The 22,588-nt window shown below is 38.0% G+C and overlaps 2 protein-coding genes and 1 non-coding gene across 3 annotated transcripts; 1 reads left to right on the forward strand and 2 right to left on the reverse strand.

Annotated features, from left to right (window-relative positions):
• Window positions 1–2,065: 2,065 nt before the first annotated feature.
• On the reverse strand, window positions 2,066–14,670 carry LOC137286519 (ADP-ribosylation factor-like protein 13B). Its single transcript, XM_067818433.1, has 9 exons — window positions 14,180–14,670; window positions 13,348–13,418; window positions 12,602–12,854; window positions 10,894–10,999; window positions 9,622–9,824; window positions 9,073–9,193; window positions 4,948–5,596; window positions 2,910–3,116; window positions 2,066–2,252 (listed from the first exon to the last, which is right to left on the reverse strand). Exons 1-9 carry the CDS (start codon window positions 14,236–14,238, stop codon window positions 2,146–2,148), a joined length of 1,776 nt encoding a protein of 591 aa, XP_067674534.1. The 5' UTR covers window positions 14,239–14,670; the 3' UTR covers window positions 2,066–2,145.
• An 84-nt stretch (window positions 14,671–14,754) lies between these two features.
• Window positions 14,755–14,837, forward strand: Trnal-uaa (transfer RNA leucine (anticodon UAA)). Its single transcript has one exon. It is a non-coding gene; the product is annotated as a tRNA-Leu (tRNA).
• Window positions 14,838–17,559: 2,722 nt separating this feature from the next.
• Window positions 17,560–22,452, reverse strand: LOC137286273 (peroxiredoxin-2-like). The gene is made up of 6 exons (XM_067818029.1): window positions 22,247–22,452; window positions 20,682–20,799; window positions 19,963–20,079; window positions 19,655–19,777; window positions 19,041–19,206; window positions 17,560–18,157 (listed from the first exon to the last, which is right to left on the reverse strand). The coding sequence occupies exons 1-6, from the start codon at window positions 22,410–22,412 to the stop codon at window positions 18,092–18,094; spliced, it is 756 nt and encodes a 251-aa protein (XP_067674130.1). The 5' UTR covers window positions 22,413–22,452; the 3' UTR covers window positions 17,560–18,091.
• Window positions 22,453–22,588: the final 136 nt, after the last annotated feature.

Raw genomic sequence — 22,588 nt, forward strand, 5'->3', positions numbered from 1 at the left:
TATTAAAAGATACCATAAATAGTACTGTATTTGCATGCGGCAAGGATGAATATTTGCGTAGAGACCATCCTGACAACCATTCCTTACACAAAAATATAAATATAATCCACAACAACACGAAGTATTAACTATGTATAGATAGTAGTGATTATTACAACCATATTACAACAAACCAAAGATACAGTAATTTTACCAATTTTATGAACAAACACCCTGGCTATAAAATCAAAAGATAATCAAGACAATAAGAGATAACATTCTGGTAATTACAAGGTATGAGCAGCATAATCATTTAAGCATTTCAATGAGCATGAATATACTGTTTGCTGAAAACACACACGATGAACACGTCCACCCACATGATGAACATACGGATGATGAACACATGCATGAACACACGCATGAACACATGCATGATGAACACGCATGAACACAGGCATGATGAACACACGCATGAACACAGGCATGATGAACACAGGCATGAACACAGGCATGATGAACACACATATGAACATATCAATGATGCACACATGCATGAACACACGCATGATGAACACGCATGATGAACACGCATGATGAACACGCATGAACACAGGCATGATGAACCCACGTATGAACACATGCATGATGAACACATGATAAAGACATGCATGATGAACACACATATGATAAAGACATGCATGATGAACACACATATGAACATATCAATGATGCACACATGCATGAACACACGCATGAACACACGCATGAACACAGGCATGATGAACCCACATATGAACACATGCATGATGAACACACATATGAACATATCAATGATGCACACATGCATGAACACACGCATGAACACACGCATGATGAACACGCATGATGAACACGCATGAACACAGGCATGATGAACCCACGTATGAACACATGCATGATGAACACATGATAAAGACATGCATGATGAACACACATATGATAAAGACATGCATGATGAACACACATATGAACATATCAATGATGCACACATGCATGAACACACGCATGAACACACGCATGAACACAGGCATGATGAACCCACATATGAACACATGCATGATGAACACATGATAAAGACATGCATGATGAACACACATATGATAAAGACATGCATGATGAACACACATGCATGAACACAATGAACATGTGCATGATACACAGACATGGTGAACATGTGCACAATAAACACATGCACCACTGAGGCAGGCTTCCAGTATCAATAAACAATGACACTCTTGTCTGTTGATTATCAAAATAAAATATAACAACAAAAACTACAACAAATAATAAATTATCCTGAAAACGTTTAAGTACATTGGATTTCCTGAAGGAACCACAACTAGATCTGGCATGAAAAGATCAAGAAAACCAACATTTTCAATAAACTAGTTTTTAAAAGTAACAAGATTATTTCAAATGTTTTGTTCTAACACCAGTCTGAACAGTTTTTCCGCAACGTCACTACACATACATTACATTAGACACAAACTGGTATTTACCTGCTGCGGGGAATGCTTGCATCAAACATTAGTCTTTAACTTAAGACTTAAGTCTGTGTGACCCATTCAAACAAAACTTCCCCATGACAATTCTTTTAAAAAACATCAACTTTAGTAAATTTAATGATTTTTTCTTGGAGAATATTCAACAAATTATGGACAGGAAAACTGGAACATTTTACACGCCCAGCAGTCAGTGAAACGTGATACCCTGGGAAGCTTTCAGTAAGGGTGGGGATGCTACAAAGGTACATCTTGTCTTGTTGAAAGTCACCAGCACAGACAAGTGTATCAGTGTATCATGTGTGTATCAATGTATCATGGATGTATCAGTGTATCATGAAAGTATTGGTGTATCATGGACTTATCGGAACACAATGGACGTATCAGTGTATCATGGACGAATCAGTGTATCATGGACGAATCAGTGTATCATGGACGTATCAGTGTATCATGGACGTATCAGTGTATCATGGACGTATCAGTGTATCATGGACGAATCTCTCAATGAAATATACAAAACATGTAATGTATTTGTACAAAAATATTTGGATGGATTATGTAATTTTTCACATGAAGATATACAGGACATCACAGATATGCTACTTCTGTTGCGACACGATCATCACAACACGATATCATCGTCATCATCGTAGTTGGGTCTCATTCGTAGTGCTGAGTCACAAACTTGTGGTAGTTCTTCTACCAAACCCCACTTTTGCCCAAAGTCAGCTGAAAACAGAAAACGAAATTACATGATAATTATTCTGTAACACTCTGGCAATGACACAACTACACTTGTGAATATATGTTTTGTTTGTTATTTCAAACTGCACTCAGTAATATTCGAGCAATATGAGCGAGGTTTAGTTTTACACCACTGTTAGCAATATTCCAGCAATATCACAGCAGGTAACAACATAAATGGGCTTCACACACTCTACCCAAGTGGGCAATCAGAACCAGGTCTTTTGGAGTGAGAAGTGAATCACAAGGCAACACCACTGCCCTTCAGCTTACTCAATGAGACCAGTTTGATTTGCGTCTACAGTACAGTAAATAACATTTTCATGGAATCATAATAAACATTCTATCTGGCATGGCATTTTCTTAGTAAGCTACAAATTCTTGTACCCCTTGGGGATAAGTCCATGCAAAATTCAAACCCAAACTCTCAGAGTACCCCTTATACAAATAACAATGGAAATTTGACAAAAACAGTACAAAAACTGTGTTTTACTAAAAACATAAATAAAAAAAATTATGAAACATACTATTTTGTATCAATATAATGTCCTGCAATGGAATATATAGCCTCATTACTGTCATAACATCAGGAGCTACTCAGTATTGCAATGGAGCATAAAACACACATCAAACACCACCTACTTGTGTCCTTCTTTGCGGGTTTCTCCTCCGGATCTGATCCATCCAAGTAACTGTTTGGTTTGTCCCAAGGGTAGTTACGACTGGAGTAGTCTGCCCTTGTTGAGGGTGAGAGATCAAGGTCATTTTGAAGTGGGGAAAGCTGGTTTTTCTTAGGCTTCTTCTTTTTCTTCATTTTCTTAATCTCTGTGTCAGATCCATTATCAATACCTTCAAATGATGTAACAAGTGGTGTTAGTAACACTGTATTGTTTCAGCATAGTAACTGAATCAGCAGAAAAATAATTGTCTGCCTTTTCATGAGAAAGTGACTGAGTCAATAATGCTTTATACCCCATCCACACTTCCTGGAAGTTCCTGTCAGAATGTTCCGAATTTATCTTGATTGCTAATGGAATTCAGGCGGAATATTCATGACGTCAACAGAACATTGCTGCATTGCATAAAAACATTGCCACATTTCACTAAAACATCATTGGGAGTCACATTAATACAAAGCTTGAAAAATTGTTTTGACATTTTCTATACTGAATGCAATTCAATTTCAGGAAAGATTTTTTCTGGCTGATTCGCCTTGATTCCTGCAAATTTGAAATAAGTCAATGGAACCTTTATAAAGATGGCATTAATGCTGCGAGTCAAATATCAAGTCTAGACCACACAAACCAATGTATAGCATCATAATATATGCAGGTCTTTGGTGTGACGAGCAAATTATTTAACCCACATGGCTACCCAAAAGCCAAGCTTAGGATAGAAAGCACTGATACAGCACAAGCAGTATCAACATAAACAGAACTGACAGAATGGTCACCATCTGTATGAGTGATGGATTTGGAATGAACACTACTTTGTACAGTTATTGTTACTGGTAGGATCAGGGAAGAGGGGACCCTGAAAGGATACAGGTCTAGCATGTTCACCACATTCGTAAAAATTACTAAAACCTTGAGCATAGGTACAGCACTGAAAAACCTAGAAACAGAATCTGAGTGAAGCTGAACTGGAATCTGCAGTCACAGATTTCTGGTGTGTCCGGGTAATGATGGATCAGGTGGATGCAATCCCAGAAGTTCCCAAATCCCACAGCCTGATGCCCGCGACAAGTCAGTTTTCATTTCGAGCAGTAATGGTATATTACTAGTATGTGGGCAACTAGAAAATTTCCATTAATGATTTCAAACTGCAAATAAACTTGGATATCATTTCATATCTGCTCCAAAAGTAGTTATTTTCTACCCCTGAAAGTCCGGGTAGAATAGGCCTTCAGCAACCCCTGCTTGCTATAAAAGGCGACTGTGCTTGTCATAAGAGGCAACTAACAGGATCGGGTGGTCAGGCTCGCGGACTTGGTTGACACGTCATCGTTTCCCAATATTGCGCAGATCAATGCTCATGCTGCTGATTGCTGGATTATCTGATACAGCCTCAGTTATTTACAGACTGCTGCCATATAACTGGAATATTGCGGAGTGCGGTGTAAAACTTGATGCACTCACGCAGTCACCCACTACACTTTTCTACCTAAATGAGCACCCTACAGTATGCTAGTGTAATCAGTGACTAGTGGTAATTCATTACACACTGATAACAAACTGACCTATATTACAAATGTCCTCGCTCTTGCTCTGTAAGTTACATTTTCATAATCATAAAATGCTCACAGCTCATCATAATCGTGAAGCACTATTCAGCCTAAAGTCTACAAGCTGCCACCTCTGGACAAAAACAAAGAAAGAAAGAAAGAACACACAGTCTGTAAGTGGGTAACCATGGTAACCTACCTGACTGTATGTCTGAAAACTTTCAGCTGACATGGGTCACATACCGACAATACACTAACACTGACACTAACACTGACACTAACACTGACACTAACACTGACACTAACACTGAGTAGATGATGTCAAGGATTCTTTAAAAAATATAGTATAAAATATCTTGGACTGTTCCAACATAACAAAAGACCGTCGTCATATTCCCTACATCCCATCACCACCAGAAGCCAAAGGAGCTGTAATAAGAGAGATGGTTAACCTACCAGTATCTACAGTTGTGTGAGGTGAAGGGAGAGGACGAGGGATGGGAGATAACTCTGATGCATCATGCAGTTCAAATCCACCATTGCTCTGCTGCGAATCCTCTAAAACTTTCTTCTTTTTTCGTTTTGTTTCTTTTGGGGTATATGCTCCTTCCTCGCCATGTCGGGGAGTTAACTTACGACTAGATGTACGAATATCATCTCCATTTTCATCTCCGAAGGATTTGGCCGTCACTGAGATTTTCGAAACCGACCTCAATGTCTTTTGTGATTCAGCCAGCCTGGCTGTTTCTTCTCCTGTTGCAGAATATTCACTTCCGTACTCTGCGTTTTCAGAATAGGCATTCTTTTGCTTAACTTTCTTTTTCTTCTTCTTATTGACACCACTGTCATCCATAAATTTTGTTCCCAAAGGTTGCTGCAGTGGGGGCAAGACTCGGCGTGATCTGTTTGTGGACGGACTCACTAATTCATCACTATCTTCTGCAGCTTTGTCACCAAGGGGAGTTAACCCATATGGGCGGTTTGAAAGAGGTGTTCTGAGATAATCTGCTTCTTCCAGGTCATCAGTTCTTGTCAGTGTAGTGTCACCTTCACCTTTAGCCTTCAGCTCTTTAAGACGTCTCTTCTCCTCCTTCATCTTGGCTTCCTGGAACATCAAGATAATAGTCAGAAATAAACAACATCAAAGGTAGTATGAATGACAGTTTGTGACCTTTGACTTTTCTGAGCTATTTTTTATCCATGAAAGGGTAACAGATTGGACCTATTATCAGATATGATCTGAAATAACAAGTACTCTAAAACATACATTTTGAGCATACAAGAGTCATGTACTGACCGATATTATTTGTAAGCAACAATAATCATTGCGAGATGTTTTGTGTCCACAGCAGAAACAGGAGTAATGAATGAAGATGGTTCCGTAAAACATTAACACATGTGTCTAAACAGCATGTGTGGTGAATAATGAGTTATGGAGTTCACATTTACCTCGATAACAGCACAAATAACAATAACATTGCTTTAATCTAAACGTTTAACAACAGTGAGACAAATGGATCTGTTGACTCATTAACAACAGGTTACTGGTAAATATTCTTTTTCTCTGTAACATAATGGTTCCTGGGCACACACAATCTGAGTCATGAGGCATGATCTGTTTTCTTAAGTATGGTGCGCAAAACAACATTACATTGGTTAAACCTTTTGAAATAGTGCACAACAAGTTTCTCTTTCCTTGAGTCCTCTTCAAATTAAATATAACTCTTTAAATTAAATATTACCACTTGCATTTAATATCAAGCTTATGTCCCTTGTGAAATTATCTGAATATCAAACTGATACTCATGTAACAACTGATATCTTTTATCCAATAATCACTATTTGCATTGTACTAACAACTACAAAAAAGATCAAACTCTTTATCTCAGCTATGAAATACAAAACATCAGTATCATGATTATGTTTCATTGTTGTTGGATAAGGATATGATGACATGTGTCAACCAAGTCATCAAGCCTGACCAAATGTTCCCGTTAGACGCTTCTTACAACAAGCAAGGGTTACTGAATAGCAATTCAAACCTGGATCAACATCAGTCTATCATGATTATGCATAACCTGACATTCATTTATTCAAACTATAATAAACCCCTCCAGTCAAATGTACATTTCCATCATAGCACAGTGCTAATGTGACATATCCTGAAACAAAGTAGACAGGTATGAATACAAGTACGCTAATCACACAGTGAGAGTGTGTATCAAAGATGGTGCTGTGACTGAGGTCCAAGTCATCAGGGCATCCAATGGCACACGATCCACAGGGTCTTTGAGTCTGACCATCTGGACATGCAACACAGAGCTGGGACCTTTTCCATCCTGGATCCTCATTTGGTCTAGAGGTGCCTGTTTTCCTTCATTATTTACCTTCATTGTAGTATGTTTATACTGCCTATTACACAGTATCAGAATTGTCCCACAAAAACATGCAAGAAACAACTGATTAAGGAACATACTGGCAGTCCTTTTTGATCCTGGAATGTCACTACATTCTTATGGTGTATCTTGTTCTCCATCAACACAGTCTATTACACCCAGTCATGTCACACAACACCTTGGAAACAACTGACTAGAGAACAGATTCATCAGTATTTGACTTCATGCCAATCCCATGAATTATGAACATAAGATGGCAGACATGATGATCCTGTGAAGAGTTGTGATTGCTGTCTAACACGCCACTGAGCAATATTCCAGCTATGTGAAAGTAATCAAGTCTGATCTAAACAAATATCAATATTGTACATGTAGACAGCAATCATCCACATCATCAGATGAGATGACACACAATCAAGTCATAAAGCCTTAGCATAACCTTTTCAGAATTTTGTAATACTTATGATGGCTAAAAGCAGACTTTGCCAACATACCTGGCTTATGTAGCATAAGTCATATTTGAGATTACACATTTTCAGTCCCATTTCTGGTGCTTTTGCCAGGTTAAGTCCCATCTGGGATTCAAACCACACTTTGACTTCTTTGCAAAGGCATTTTGTATTCACTCACAATCCATAACTCCAAATGGATCATTGTTGAAGAGTGTTTATGTGGTAGGTGGCCAGTACAGACAACTCTTGCTAATACACACTGCATGATATAGGACTACATAGGCAGCACGAAACTATATAGACTGAGTAGCAATCAATCGCAAACATCAACACAGCTAGCAACAACAAAACCAGTCTGTTGACTCTAGATCCGTCTCTCAGATTTCAGCTGAGATTCCTTTAATAATAGAAAAGATATGTTAGCAAATTAACTTGAAAAAATTTACTAGATCTAACAGTGATAACAAACACTTCCCACAAGCTTTAATGCTACAAGCCTTGGGTCCCCTTCACAACTATATGCTAGAGGGCAAGTGTCAATGTCTGCCTCTGAGCCAACATTAAACTGATCATTTTTATGCATGATTAAGTAAAGTTTTATGCTACTTTTAGCAATATTCAAGCACACATTCAAGCTTCACATATTGTACCCATATGGGAAATCGATTCCAGGTCTTCGAGTGATAACCCTTTAACAGTTAAGCTACACCATCTGGTTAAGTGCAATTAGGATGAAATTGGCTGCATTTATTTCAGAAAAAACAACACAAGTATACCATACATTGCAGGACACTGCATACTTTCCACTGGTGTTATTTCAAAAGGCTCTTGTATCACAACTTCCTTTTAAAGCATTATCATGTCAACATGATCAGCTTGTACTGTGTATGATCATATGTATACGTCACAAAGCAATCTCAGTCTAAGTCAAAACCTTGTGTCTAGGAGCATGAACTTGGTACTTAGCTGGGGTTTAAAACACGGGGAAGTGACTTTGAGAAAGTATCTTGTCCTGACTAATTTTCCATTTGCCCTGATTTTTATGACATAATCATGATGATGGCATTATGAAAGAATAAATCAACATTTGATCTTAATGTTTACTGGACTATTTATCGAAAAGTGATAAACAGCCAAGAAAGACAACCCTACTTTTTATTATCACTGCAAAATTTAATAGCTACATTTGAGCAGATATGAAATTAAATCCAAGTTATATGCAGTTTGAAACCATAAGCGGAAATTAAATAGTAGCCAGGGAAAGTAAGATACCATTATCTGATTGCCCAAAATGAAAACTGACTTGTCCAAGGCGTCAGGCAATGTGATCTTTTTAACCCCTGCTTAGCTCCATTTTCAGTACATTTCAGTCTTACAATGTGGACTAATACTATTATATATTTCAAATAAGTCATGGACTTATGACTGTCATATACTAGATTTACTTTGTACAGCAGCACTATGGGTTTTATGACTAACTTTTTTCACCTAAAACTCAAAGTATGGAAAGTGATTGAGTTGAAACTGCTTATGTTGTTCACATAATGAGTGATTTGTTTGAGAATATAGATGTCCAGAAACACAATGTGTGCCATAATGGCAGTTATATTTTATCTTCTCTGTTTGAAAATGCACAGAAGCTTAAAACAACAAGGGCCATGGAAGTGAAAAACAATCCTCATTTAGAGTATTATTGAAAAAAGCTGTTATTTCATAAACAGTGATTACAATACCTTTTCCTTGAGTTTTTCTACATCGACACGTTTGAAGGGATCTCCATCGATGAAGTCTTCCTCTTCACTCTCCTCCTTTTCAATGCCCAGCCTCTTCCTCTCCTCTTCCTCCTTGCGTTCCCTGCAGCAGACACAATTCAGTTAGTGATGGATGTAGTTTCATATTATTCCATGTCTACCATGAAAAGGCACAAACACTTCTCTAGTGCCAACAAGACCCAGGGTTCATCAACCTCTGACATTACCAGGTGGCATGTTACAATACACTTTATCTTACCTCACACATGAATGTCGCTTTCTGACTGGCTAAACGCTATTCTATTATTTTCAATGTACCCCGCTTACAGGTGATGTATTATTTTTAATGTACACCACTGGGAATTCCGAACTCTTCTGGTGCTTCATGGTAATACTTTTTTACCTCGAATAACATTGAATCACGCATCAAGCACGGAAATTAGAAATTGAACTACAGTCAAACAACAGCTTACAGAAAGCACAAAGATTTCAGCTGACAAATACCTCGACAGTGGTGGAGGGTTGACTTACCTCTCTTCCCGTATTTTTCGAACACGTTCTCTCCTAGCCGCTGCCTCTACTTTTTCCTTTTCCTTTTCCACGGCCATATCCCTGTCTACCCTGGTCTTTAGGGAGTCAAAGTTCTTCTCAATCATGTCACACAGCCACTGCATGCCCTCTTTAATTGCCGGATCCATCTTTCTTCCCGTGCCCCTGATAGCTGAACAGGATTCCTACACAAAACCAGTTCAGGAGTTACATTTTACAACCATAGGTATCTTGTCTCACTGAATGAGCTGTCATTCAGATCATTCATGTTTAACCATGTCATGTCTAAACAAACCTAGGTGATTAAAAGGCATATCAGGAGTATTGATCATAATTTTTAAATATAAACATGCCACAAAAGTTCCAGTAATTGCTGAAATTCTTAAACTAATAACATATCAATACCAAAATCTGAGCTGCACTTTTGGATAAAGAAGGTAGTCCCTCAAACTGAAAACTGCCATAATTCTTTAAAAATTAAAATGTCATCAAAACATACACAGTATCTGTCGTTCTAATAAACATGGGGCTTAACTCAAATTTGAAAGCAATCCAATAGAATTGTCTTGTGTGAGATGGAATTCCTTGGTGTAACAATACTAGCATATCCCAACCTTAGAGGTCAGGGATATATAAATCACCACAATACAAATAATTTGAGTTGGCTACATACATATTTCAACCCCCACCAAAACAAGACAATGTTCAATTACCCAAAGTATCCTTTTCATATTGCATACATGCATTCTTCAACGTTCTCTACAAACCTTTAATTACTCTTTATTAGACAGGAACCTCACATAACCTACTCCTATGAATAATGGTGCAATGTTTTCTGTATTGATGACTGGACATGTATATCACTGTTGTGATTTAGTACATTGAGGACATCAGAAATAGGCTCATTTATTTCAATTAAAGTCAAAATGTCACAATCAATGTATTATATATATTATTATTAGCAGATAAATGCAAAACTTTCATTTTGCAAATTTTTAATTATGTATTTACACAAATACAAACAGATCTAGAGCCCTGATCTATTAACAACCACGAATAAGGTGAATGAGTGAGCATATTTTTACATCACTTTCAGCAATATTCAAGAAATATCACGAATGGAGATACCAGAAATGGGCTTCACTCATTGTACCCATGTTTTCGGCATGACGAGCCAATGCTTTAACCACTAGACAACCCCACCACCCCTTACAACAAGTAAAACATGGGATACTACAAGATGGTGTGACCTACAATTCTACAAGGAGTCTTGTGCAGGTTAACCCAGGTGGAGAGATCGAGCTGTTCACAGATGTCCACCTCATCCACAGCATCTTCCTTGTCCTGCTTGTTGGCCAGTCTGGAAAGAAGATCATGTCAACACTGGGCTGTAACCATAGTAACGTTTGCAACTAGATGATACATGCTTTCATATGGTGAAGTCAAAAAGTACTTGTCACCAGTTTCACGATCCACTCCTGATCTGAAACCCTTAATACTAAACATCTTGCCCATTTGCTAAGGATGCATCAACTTTCATTGATGGTACTGTCCATTTGCCAACAGCATAAACTCACTGCAATCAAGATCTTTATCACATAACATAGTCTAGGATTTTCAGGATTTTTCACTAGGCATCATGCTTGACACAATGTTTGCGTCCACACCATCTACAGACATCGTGTGATTTCCTTGGGGACAGACCAAGGCAAAACTCTGCATGGAGGCTGAACAGAAATACTACTGAGATCTTATGGATATCTTCTGATATCTTACAGAGGTATGATGGTGCGGTAGCCATGTGATGCCTATGTGGATATTCCATGAACCTTCAATTCCAAAATATTTTGTGCCCGGCTTAGGTTTTTTCAACATTGTCTAACTTCAATGTTTGACAAAATTGTAGATATTACGACTACTAAAATCTTGCAATAGACATACGGCCCCCATGGCAACCACAAGGAGATGGAGCTATGGGCAGTTAACTGGCACCTGGTTAACTGAAACTAGTAACTATTTTTATTTAGAAGCAGCCTTACATCACTGACCCAAAGAATGAAAGATATCTATCAACAAACATGGCTTGAATCAATCTACCGGTATCTATCCTATAAATGTCTGCATTACAGACATTGGAAATCTGAACTATACCAAGAATATTATTCATCCAAAATCACTTTAAAGAAATTCTGTGTTGCTTTATGAGTTGTTTATTGAAACTGGGCATTAAATTAATATTCATCTTAACCATAGAATTTGTAGCCTCTGTAACGTTAATGCTGTAGAAGATGAATACCATGTTCATTGTATCTACCCCGCCTATGAAAACCTTAGAAAGAAATATTTAACATCCTACTATTGTGGAAATCCAAATGATACAAAAACGACTATGTCATTAACAGTGAAAACATAGCTGAATTACAGAACCTATCAGTGCATATCTATTTTGCATTTATGCACAGGCAATCTGCTTTAAATTTGTAACATGTAAACATTTGACATATGCTTTACTGCTACTCAGTCTTAAATGTTGTGAATGTACTATGGGCCTGTGACCATTAGAGTATCAAAAAAAGATTATGTAAGTAGGTAAGTACAAGCATAGGCTGATGAAGAAGAATCCTCACTTACAATCTCAGGCAAACTGACAAAAGCAGTACACAGAATTAGAAATTATTGCTTCCTTGAGAGTTGAGAGGCATTTAGAAGTTGGAATAGTAAGGAAGGATGATGATATAAGGACGAACAACTTTTTTATTGCTATGAGAGCAATGTTTCGGTGATAACGGCATTAGAACCTACACTGAAACGTCACTCTCATAGCAATAGAGAAGTTGTTCATCCATATATTGCCATCCTTCCTTAGAAATTATTGCTCGAACTTTTGTAACAAACACCATTTAACATACAGTGCAGGCATTTCATAACAAGACAATAAACAGTACTGCTACTAAATACTTACACCAATACTGGTTTCCCTGATACATGGTAATTTTCTATCAGTTTCTGAAAACTTTCCTTCACTTCCTCAAGGCGCTCGCCGGCAGTTGAGTCTATCATGTACACCACTCCATACACCTCAGGGAGATATGTCGTCCACATGGCCCGAATCTGTGGACCGCCCCCAAGGTCATACATTGTGATGTCGAACTGGTTAAACACGAACTTTTCAGAGTTGAAACCGACTGTTGGCGCCACATCTTTATCAAATGGTTCTGTGAATGAGATGTTCGGAATATTAATCATGTTTTAACTGATCACTGTATCTCTCCACTTACATTGAATTTAATTGCATATATCATCAAAATAATGCCATGTATATTAGACATAATCTGATGAACAGTTATAAATGAATCTAAGATTTGGATTTTGGCAAACTCATAGATAAAAATAAATCATATACGTTTGATATTATGCATATGATCAACTATTTGAAAAGAATTTACATGTAATACAATAATATTATCTGAAATTTTTTACGTCAATATTTTGATTTTGAAGAAAAAGGTGAATTCTGCATCTACAATGTATATTAGCAGAGTGCAACAGAACATGGTCCAGTTCCATAATAGAATCAAGCATATCACCAGGATCTCTAAACATTAGTAAATATCATCCACCAGAACAATAAAGTAAAAGACATGAATAAACACTGAACTTAACATAATGGTCACTTTTACTTCCAAAACTTTCATTCAGTCATCTCACCTCCAATCAGTACTTTCGTTGTTGTTGTTTTGCCAGCGCAATCAAGACCCAAGAAAGCCAGTGTGATTGGCCTAAAACATTGGACACAATGATCATGTTTATTTAATCACAAGTAATCAATGATTGTGATACGATCATTCGTGAGACTTATTTGTTTGAGTGTAACATTGCACACATCAATACCAGCCAGAAATATCCATTTTGTGCTTAACACTATTAAGTGTACGAGCCCATCTGTGATATCAACTATCATTTTTAAGAGATTTCTGTTATTGCATGAACAAATATAGGCTGGGTTTAGAGGACCATGTTGGTTATTGATTCGGAGAAGTAACCAAACATACAGGCCCACTGACTCAGCCTCTTCTCTCAAGACGCACAGGATGCTGTAATGGCTAGAGAACAGTTATTGCCATATTTTAGCAGTAGTTACAAAATTACTCCGACATTCATAAAATTAATGAAACAAACTTTATCAAGATAGGGGGAGGGGGGGGGGAGATCATGGCAGTAGAGATGTTTTTTCACAACTAACTATTAGCATGGTTAGTGTTACAGTTATCGCCATTCCAAGTTTCTTATGCATTTTGTACAATAATACATTTATTTATATCATACATTAACCTCAAATAATTGAGTGTGACTATTTGAGTATTTATTTTACAGTAGGTTGATAGGGAAGGAAACAATTAATGACCTGTGAACCTGAACTTGCTACTGTGTGGGTTGATGGGCATCTCCCAATGGATCAGACTTCTAATTATTTTCAATAAGCAATAAGTTTTACATTACATCCTGGTCGTGTTTCAAACTGTAATATTTAAATAAATACCTTTTGGGTTCACGCCGTTTCTTGATACAGGATACGCAGTTTCCCATGAGGCTGAACATTAGTGATTGTCTGTTGCTGTGTTGGATCTTGTCAAAATAACATTTGAAGCAGACATCAGTCTGATCAAGCAGATATCCGTTAGACGAATCCGTTTGGTTGCACTAGGTCCGTTAGCTTGTATCTAATCGATGATAAATATGTTCTCGGGTATACAAATCAGCTTTATGAGCTAATCATCGATGATGTCTCTGCTCCCTGTCCATTCACTAAACGATGCCGCCATGTTGGTAACCATTTGTTTGATTCAGTTTACGAAATGTCAGGCGAGCTCTTTGCAGCGCATTTACTTCAGCGCTCAGTGTTGCGACGCTGAGAACGCAGTGCGGAGTTATGGTAAAATGTATAGTGCAAACTAAAAGTCTGTGATTGGCCTGTGATTTTTGTCAAAGTCACCGGTACACATTTTGTAAATCATCACAACACAGTCCCTTGACATCACGTCAAAACTTAAATACCGTTACCGGGCTACTACTCATCTACAACAAAACCACTATTTATCACTCTCCCCTACCGGAAGCACGGTGGCCGAGTGGTTAAGGCGTTGGACTTAAGATCCAATGGACGTATGTCCGCGTGGGTTCGAACCCCACCCGTGCTAGAAACATTTTTGTAATTTGATACACACTCTTACACCGACACATTCAATTTCAACCTGCAGAATGTCAGCTGTTATCAAGATGTCACTCAATCAAGACTTCTAAGAGACAATCTTGAAAAACTACTACTGTGGCTATAAATTTAATGTCCTGAAAATAATATGACACTACCAGCATATGGGAGATTTATTAGAATGATAGTATCAGCAATAACATGATACATAGTACTTGTATACAGTACACATGGGTACCTTGGTATTAAGGTCTCTTTAAAGTGACCTTCTATCCAAATTAAAAGAAGCAACAAGATTCTAAGGCGGTTACAGTTTTGGACAACAGCCTAGCTATTCTCAAAACATTCGTAGCGCTACGAACTTCTTAAGCATTACAAATTGGCTACGATCAAAGTTAAGAATACCTAGGGCTACGAAGGTTTCTAGAATTAGGGCCCTGGACATATTGTAGTATAAAATGTGTTTTTTAATTTTGTTTTCAGTAAATATCTAAATTCTGAAGCAGTGAGTCAGGTTATACATCACTTTTAGCAATATTCAAGCAGTACCACAGCAGGGATCATGAAGAATGGTCTTATTAATGTTACTCAGAAGAGAAATGCAAATGTACTACTGTAAGGGTAACACTATTTTTCAGGGCATTATCATTTGCAGAAGCACAAAGTCTTTCATTGACTGCCTGAAGGAGGAGAGCAGTTGAAAAGATTGACACAAACTCACAAAATGAGAAGAGTCTTTGCAGCTTTTACCATTTCAAATTTGTTATCAGTTTCTACTGACCTTGGAAGAACACCAAATGTTATCAACCAACTGAAGACGACTGTCCTGGATATGGTTGAGGCATTTCACCTCACGATGGTGACACCTAGCTGCATTAGTCAGTTGTTGTATATAGTACCTAGTGTTCCCCCAGGCACATTTAAGAGGGCGCAGTGCCCTGCCCTTTGACTTTTCCACTCTGCCCTTTTTCGCCTCAATCGCAGTTGTTTACTATGACGAGTGTGTATTTTCCAGATTTGAAATGCTTTTTTCCAATTCTAATCTTAAAATACAAACTGAGTAAAGTATAAATGAACGTTACAATTGAAATTATAAGACAATTCGACTTTTTATACATTTTGTTGTTTTTTAAATACTCCTCACCAGCATGCCCTTAGCTTAGCTTATGTACCGGTATGTACTTAACTCCTCTATGCTGATACTGCACAACATTCATAAAAGCTACTTTATTTTCATATATATGTGCTATATTATACATACCATTAAAAACGTCGGGGATACTGGATTTAAAAGATTGATGAAATGCAAAATGAAGACAGGAGAAACAGATGATGAAGAGAAATTAAGGGAAAATGTGACAATTTATTCCATTCCTTTAGAAAGTTTCATCTGTATGGAAATACATCACTTTTTCTCATATGCAGTGGCATTGGCTGGTGGTATGCACACAAAATGGAATACCCCTACTTTTTTTAATGATATATATGTTCTCTATGCTGATATAGCAAGAGAACAGTTACTTTCTAAAAACATTATCTTCATATTTTTGCTCTTTGTCATAAATGTGCATATGAAGAAATACGCCATCAGACATCCACAGACTATACTATAGCAAGGTAATAATAGACTGGTTTCTAAATTTTCATCCAAATCTAACTCTGCCAACATGCCAGATGAAGAAAACCTATTTCATACGAACTACAGCATTAATGAGCCAGTGGTCATAACAAACTGGCAGAAGGTGTCGCCATCCTCCACTTTCTGCTTATCAGGTCACTCAGCGAGGTATGACAACAGAAGTTGTCCTCACCGGGCGTGAAATGCATGCACTGCCTACTAGCGCAAGGTGTCATCTCAAAGATGTCTTCTGCTTTTTCATGTGTGTTGAATGTCTCATCAATATCTTATTTGTCTTTCTTTAATGAAGTTTATGTTAAGATACGTAAAAGAGTATGTTCCAAATAGAAAAGTATCATTTTAAATGTCTCCAAATATACAACTGGCATGACCACCCAAAGATCAACAAGACTTGATATTGTTACGTATGTTAGGACATGTGGTTTACTTTAATTCCCCTACGGGATTATTATATCTTAGGTGTTATCTCTATCCCCCAGCATGACTGCAACCATCGTCAGCTTCACCTGTCTTGAATGCTATCATGGAGTCCTTGTGGTTGGAACGTATGGAGCTAAAAAATTCACCTAAGTTCAAGAGATCTTCTTTTCTTGGTAGTGTGACCAGAGTCGGGGTGATCTCTAAGTTGTGAGATAATGTCAAACTTGATGATGTTCAAAGTTGAAATGCAGTGAGATTGGTTTGTCACGCTTATGAGTGATATCAGCATAGTGTTCTGATAATCAGATTCTGAAACAGTGGACTTCTGCAAATCTACATTGCTCATTTCTGCACTAATCTCTCCTCAGTAAAGTCCTATTTTCACGTTTCCTATCGCCCTTCCTCTGTAACTGTAGTTAGGCTGAACTTATTTTAACAGATATTTCACACTTTCGCAAATAAAGTACCTAAATTAAAGAGAAAAATGTGACCCCCTCTCCCCCCAGTTTTATTCTATTTCCGACAGCACATTATAAACAGGATGGAAGACATAGAGGGTTTGCACACTGTATCTGTCAAAGGAATGGAAACCTGAGCGTTTGGCATGATATGCGAACGCCTTAGCCACCAAGCATCTTAACCCAAATCCACATGCTGAAAAACAACAAGACACCTGTTTATTTTCATGAAAAACCTTGAACAACTTGTGTTTCCACCATAAAAACTGACAGACTTTCTAGATTCAAAAATTTATTCAGCACAGTAAAGTATTGCAATTTGTTGCATAGTATATCCAACACAGCATGATCTCAAGCAGACTTCGCAAAGGCATTGTATGTACATGGAATAAATTATTTGTCAGCAAGTTCCTACTGCAAACATATTGCTTCACTGGCACTAACTTGACTTCATACAACTACTGATGTATAAAATTCCATAAAAACCATAAATAACAAAGAAATATTTTCCAGAAGATATCAATAACAAATTTCACTTTTGCTATGGTCACAAAAATGATGGATATGAAGTTGCTGGAAACACAAGTGCCTCTTGTGGCCTCTCGACTGTCTTTATTGTAACAGATGACGTGTTAAATTACAATCATACCTTCCCAAGCTCCCGAACAGTGACACAAAATGAGATGAACAGAAAGAGACTAAAAATAAAATCTAATGACATGTTGTTTATAGTTCATCAGAAGACTTTTGTTTACTGAAATATTTCTGGGACTCCTTTGGATTTGGGATGATCTGAAAAAGAAAAAGAAGAAAACAAATATAGTTCAAATTTGTGCACAAAGGGTATTACAGGTAGGTATCACCAGGACAAGCTCCACCATTCTACAAACACCTAGCGTCCTCATTCAATTTACTGATCAATTAATATCACCTGAGTCACTTTTTTGTCATTTATAACACAAAAAATGGGCTTCACACATTCTACCCATGTGGGGAATCAAACCCAGGTCTTCAGTGTGACGAGCAGACACTTTAACCACAAGGCTATCCTGCCACTCCTATTTAATAGGAGAATCACTTAATGTTTCTTCACTATTTAAAAGAAGCAAATGTTGTTCCTACCCTATTTCATAGGAAAATCACATTTAGTTCCACAACTCATAAGACAATTATGCTCCCTTATTTGTGAATGTTCATGTAGAGTAGGAAAAAGCCAAATTACTAAAATCACTTCATATTCATTATTCTTAACTACCTTTAATTTCTTAGTCACCAAAACAAGTTCACAATCTGAAATTGCCGGGGTCTGTAGTAGAACAACCTGGCTCTCTTCTTGCAGGATTATCTCCCTTCCCCTATCACCATAGTTAACTGGTCATGTTATCCAACATTTCCTACAGTTGCACTGACCATACCACTGCCTGACTCTCTGCAATCAGGATTACCTTCCTACTCCATCTCCATAGTTATATGACTGAACCGACCATACTACTGCCTTTCTGTCTGCTACCAGGATTACCTCCCTTCCTCATCCCTATAAGTTACTGACGGAATCGCTGCCTAGCCGTCTGCTGGCAGGATTACCTCCCCTCCTAATCACTGTAAGTTAATGATCATATCACTGCCTAGCTGTCTGCTGGTAGGAGTACCTCCTTCATCACTATATGTTACTGACCGTATCACTGCCTGGTTTCCAGCCTGCAGGACACACTTCCCCATGTTTGTCTGTGTACTGGAAGGCCTGAACTAGCCGAAGGGTCTCGTCCACTGACCGGCCCACGGGGAGATCGTTCATGGTTACCTGGCGAAGGACTCCCTTGTTGTCAATAATGAACAGGCCTCTGAATAACAAATTCGTCTTACATAAATGACAAAGTCATAATTGCGCTGCAACATGGCAACCTTTACAATGAACTGGCATCAAACAGACTGGGTTTGATACCCCATCAATCCTATGTTGAATATTGTGTGAACATAATAACTTCATCCTATTGTTTTACTTTCAGTTTGGGAGTTTATTCAACAATTCATGGTATCACAGATGCTAGGCTTGGATTCAATATTTATTTGTTATGATGTAATCCAAAATACAGAAGTGGTTGATGCTGATTATTAGACTTCTGAAGTTCCAAGAGCAAAACATTTTTGGCTGAAATTATTTGCTGAGGATCCTCAGGTGTCAGGTCTACCTGTTTCCTCATTTTCTTTTGCAGGAATCATGGTATTTTGAAAATGGCTACAGTATTACATCCGACACCTAGATCTAACCAATCTGGTCCATTTACTTGCCTCAACGTGTGACCAAGATCCTCCAGGTAGACGCCATAAGCTTTAGAGATGTCATGTGTGATGTCTGAGAGAAGGGGAATGTTGATAGCACCTAAGCCGCCCTTGTCACGTGGAGTGTTGATCCTGAACAGAATTACCTCCCTTGCATCAAACAGCAAACACAGTGACACGTTCCTGTCTTTTGTTGACAGAATCAAACTATGTCATAACATAATTACTTATTAAGTCGGGTCCAGACTCGATTGTTTACACCCGACGTGACACAGCTGGAATATCGCAGAATCAAACAAACACATGACTTTACATACCAGGCAAGGTGAGTGAACTGAGAATCCACTGAGCATGCTACCACTTCTGTGTTAATCTTCCTGAACTCTGCCACCCGGTCACTGAAGGCGATGATCTCAGTAGGACATACGAAAGTGCTGCCGCAGAGAATATACAGTTAAACAAGCAGAACATTCATTACCCACACATTAGCAGTGCATCACGGTGCAATTTGGCACTTGCATGCACACCAGCCTGCTTCAGTTTGTGTCTTAACTGTATGTGGAAACGTTGGTACAATTCAGGCTAATAAATGTTTCAGGTGAAGTTTCATCCCTGCACATGCTTAACTGACATGGTAATATGATGCATCACTTTCAAATGGATCTCCAAACATCTGCTTCAGTGAAAATACACTTGAGAAACTGACTTGCACTACTTTGTTGTGCATATTTTTCTGCAGTCTACTTTGACTTGGGACAGGGGAACTGCATTAATTTTTTCAAGATATTTTCAGGGAGGTTACTTTGTACTCTTTAAAAAATCGGATTGATATATAAGAACCTGTCAGCTAATGTCCCTGTCCTACTGCAATGAAAGGGATGGCTAGACAGCCTAGTAGCTGAAGTGCCCTCTCAAAATATGGAAGGTCCGCATTAAATTACCCACATGGATACAAGAGTGAAGCTCCTATGAGATTGCTGGAATATGGCTAAAAATGGCATACAACCCCTCACTCACTGTAACAAAGAATACTTACAAATCCAGTGGGTAGAAGAAGAAGACAAGGTATTTTCCCTTGTAGTCGGAGAGCTTAATATCCTTAAACTCCCCTTTTATCACAGCTGTGCCATTCCAGTCAGGGGCTGGCTTCGAGACTGGAAACAAACAGCAATAACTTAGTTTCATCAGTGTGTACACAGTGCAATTATCAGGGTCAGCAGACAGAGGCACTAGACACCACATTTAACTACTCACTATACTCCACTTTCTGTCACTTTTATTCCATTCCAACTTGTAGCTAAAAATAAACGCTAATATGCTACTAGTCTCCGAGAACTACCATCACTGGAGTTTTGATTGTCCTCTACATAATTTCTAAGCTAAAAGTTCCTGAATCATTATTTTTCCTACTGTCATGTCCCTTGTGTCATGCTAAAGCCCTAAATGAAGCAAGTCTACATTTCCTCAGGTTCTAAATCCTTCATCTCACCAGGAATCCTTTTCACCTTACTTTGGGATTATTTCTTACTATCAATATTATACATAGTATAATTTATACATATATAAATATATATATGACAAAACTATTATGGCATCCTCAGGATAGTGGACAAGTGTTAATCTGGAAGCCTGCCAACAGAAAACAGTCATGTAATACCCATTTTCATCCCACACATCCGCAAATACAATGGCTCTATTATTACAGCCTTTGCAAACTGAAACATTCTCATACAAAACAAATCAATAAAACACTGATACAGAGACACATGGTACAGCATAATCAACCTGTGTTACACACACATCAAGGTATGAAGCTGGGATTAATTGCCTTCGATAAGTATCTGCATTTATTACACTGTGCTGTCAGTGACAGCTGACATAAAAAGCTATCTAAAACATGTTCATAAGTGTTACCAATATCCAATACATGATACTTGCAGGCCATAGGTACAATAACAATGGCCACAGCTGGTGGCTTTAACTTGCAACAGAATAAGATTTATCGAGGCATAATTCTTGCAAAAAGTTGGTTCCTGCTTTTCAATGATGGATGCTAATATTAATAACAAAATTTTATGATAACTATTTTAACATATCGACTATTAATGTAACAATTCTACTATAACAGCCATTTACATTGTCTTATTATAACCACTATTACATATGAACCATCCAAATTCTGTTAACTTCAATGGTATATATCTGCAGTAATTTTAAACACGGAGGAAACCAATCTTGGGCCCCCAATCTTGTGCATCGTTCCACATCCTCAGCCTTAAAAGACTTGAAACAATTTAATAATTCTATTACTCTCAGAGTTAGATTTCCTCTGAAAAGGGAGTGAGTGAGCGAGTTAACGAAACAATGTTAAACGAACATATTGTTGTCTATTTATACTTTCTGACAAGTTCTGGTGCCTCATCACTTGTCATGCAAGCAGAGGGAACATTCGCATTTACGTCAACCTATAGTAAACTGACGTAAAACACCAATGATATAACCCCTGCCTGTAACTATTCAGGCGTGACTGGCGTGCCTTGTTACGTGCAATGCTTCCTCTAACCGGAGCCGGCGAACGCACGCCTCAATATTTCAACTTACTGACAACTTGACTCCAGTGAGTGGCATGGCCTGTTGTACGCCTGGTTTCCTGTGGATACACATGCCCTCCTGCATATGACATACATGCTTCATCAGCCGAGAAAGCAACCGCAAAACATAAAGCCAGACTCAAGCTTAAAAACAAGCACGTTGTTGCTCCCGCCATGTTGCCTACGTTGATGCAATGAGTAAAGCTACTAGGATCGACATCTACTAGTTGCGAATAATCATTCTTCGATCTAATGAATATATGAATATGTTGTTATGAAAAACTAATACTTGGTTTATCATTATACAAGAGAGCAATATTTTATGGAAACAACATACATGCAATAGATTTGT

This window comes from Haliotis asinina, chromosome 6, assembly GCF_037392515.1.
Source record: "Haliotis asinina isolate JCU_RB_2024 chromosome 6, JCU_Hal_asi_v2, whole genome shotgun sequence".
Classification (NCBI taxonomy): Eukaryota; Metazoa; Mollusca; class Gastropoda; order Lepetellida; family Haliotidae; genus Haliotis; species Haliotis asinina.

What these genes read in the sequence shown, in the direction of transcription:
- LOC137286519 (XM_067818433.1), bottom strand. Translation starts at nt 14,238, where the DNA reads ATGTTCAGCCTCATGGGAAACTGCGTATCCTGTATCAAGAAACGGCGT. An exon ending in AACGAAAGTACTGATTGGAG is followed by an intron (nt 12,855 to 13,347) that starts GTGAGATGACTG and finishes TCTCATTCACAG; the next exon opens with AACCATTTGATAAAGATGTG. An exon ending in ACCCGCAAAGAAGGACACAA is followed by an intron (nt 2,253 to 2,909) that starts GTAGGTGGTGTT and finishes TTCTGTTTTCAG; the next exon opens with CTGACTTTGGGCAAAAGTGG.
- LOC137286273 (XM_067818029.1), bottom strand. Translation starts at nt 22,412, where the DNA reads ATGGCGGGAGCAACAACGTGCTTGTTTTTAAGCTTGAGTCTGGCTTTA. An exon ending in TCACTGGAGTCAAGTTGTCA is followed by an intron (nt 20,800 to 22,246) that starts GTAAGTTGAAAT and finishes GTTTGTTTCCAG; the next exon opens with TCTCGAAGCCAGCCCCTGAC. An exon ending in GATCTTGGTCACACGTTGAG is followed by an intron (nt 19,207 to 19,654) that starts GCAAGTAAATGG and finishes TTTGTTATTCAG; the next exon opens with AGGCCTGTTCATTATTGACA.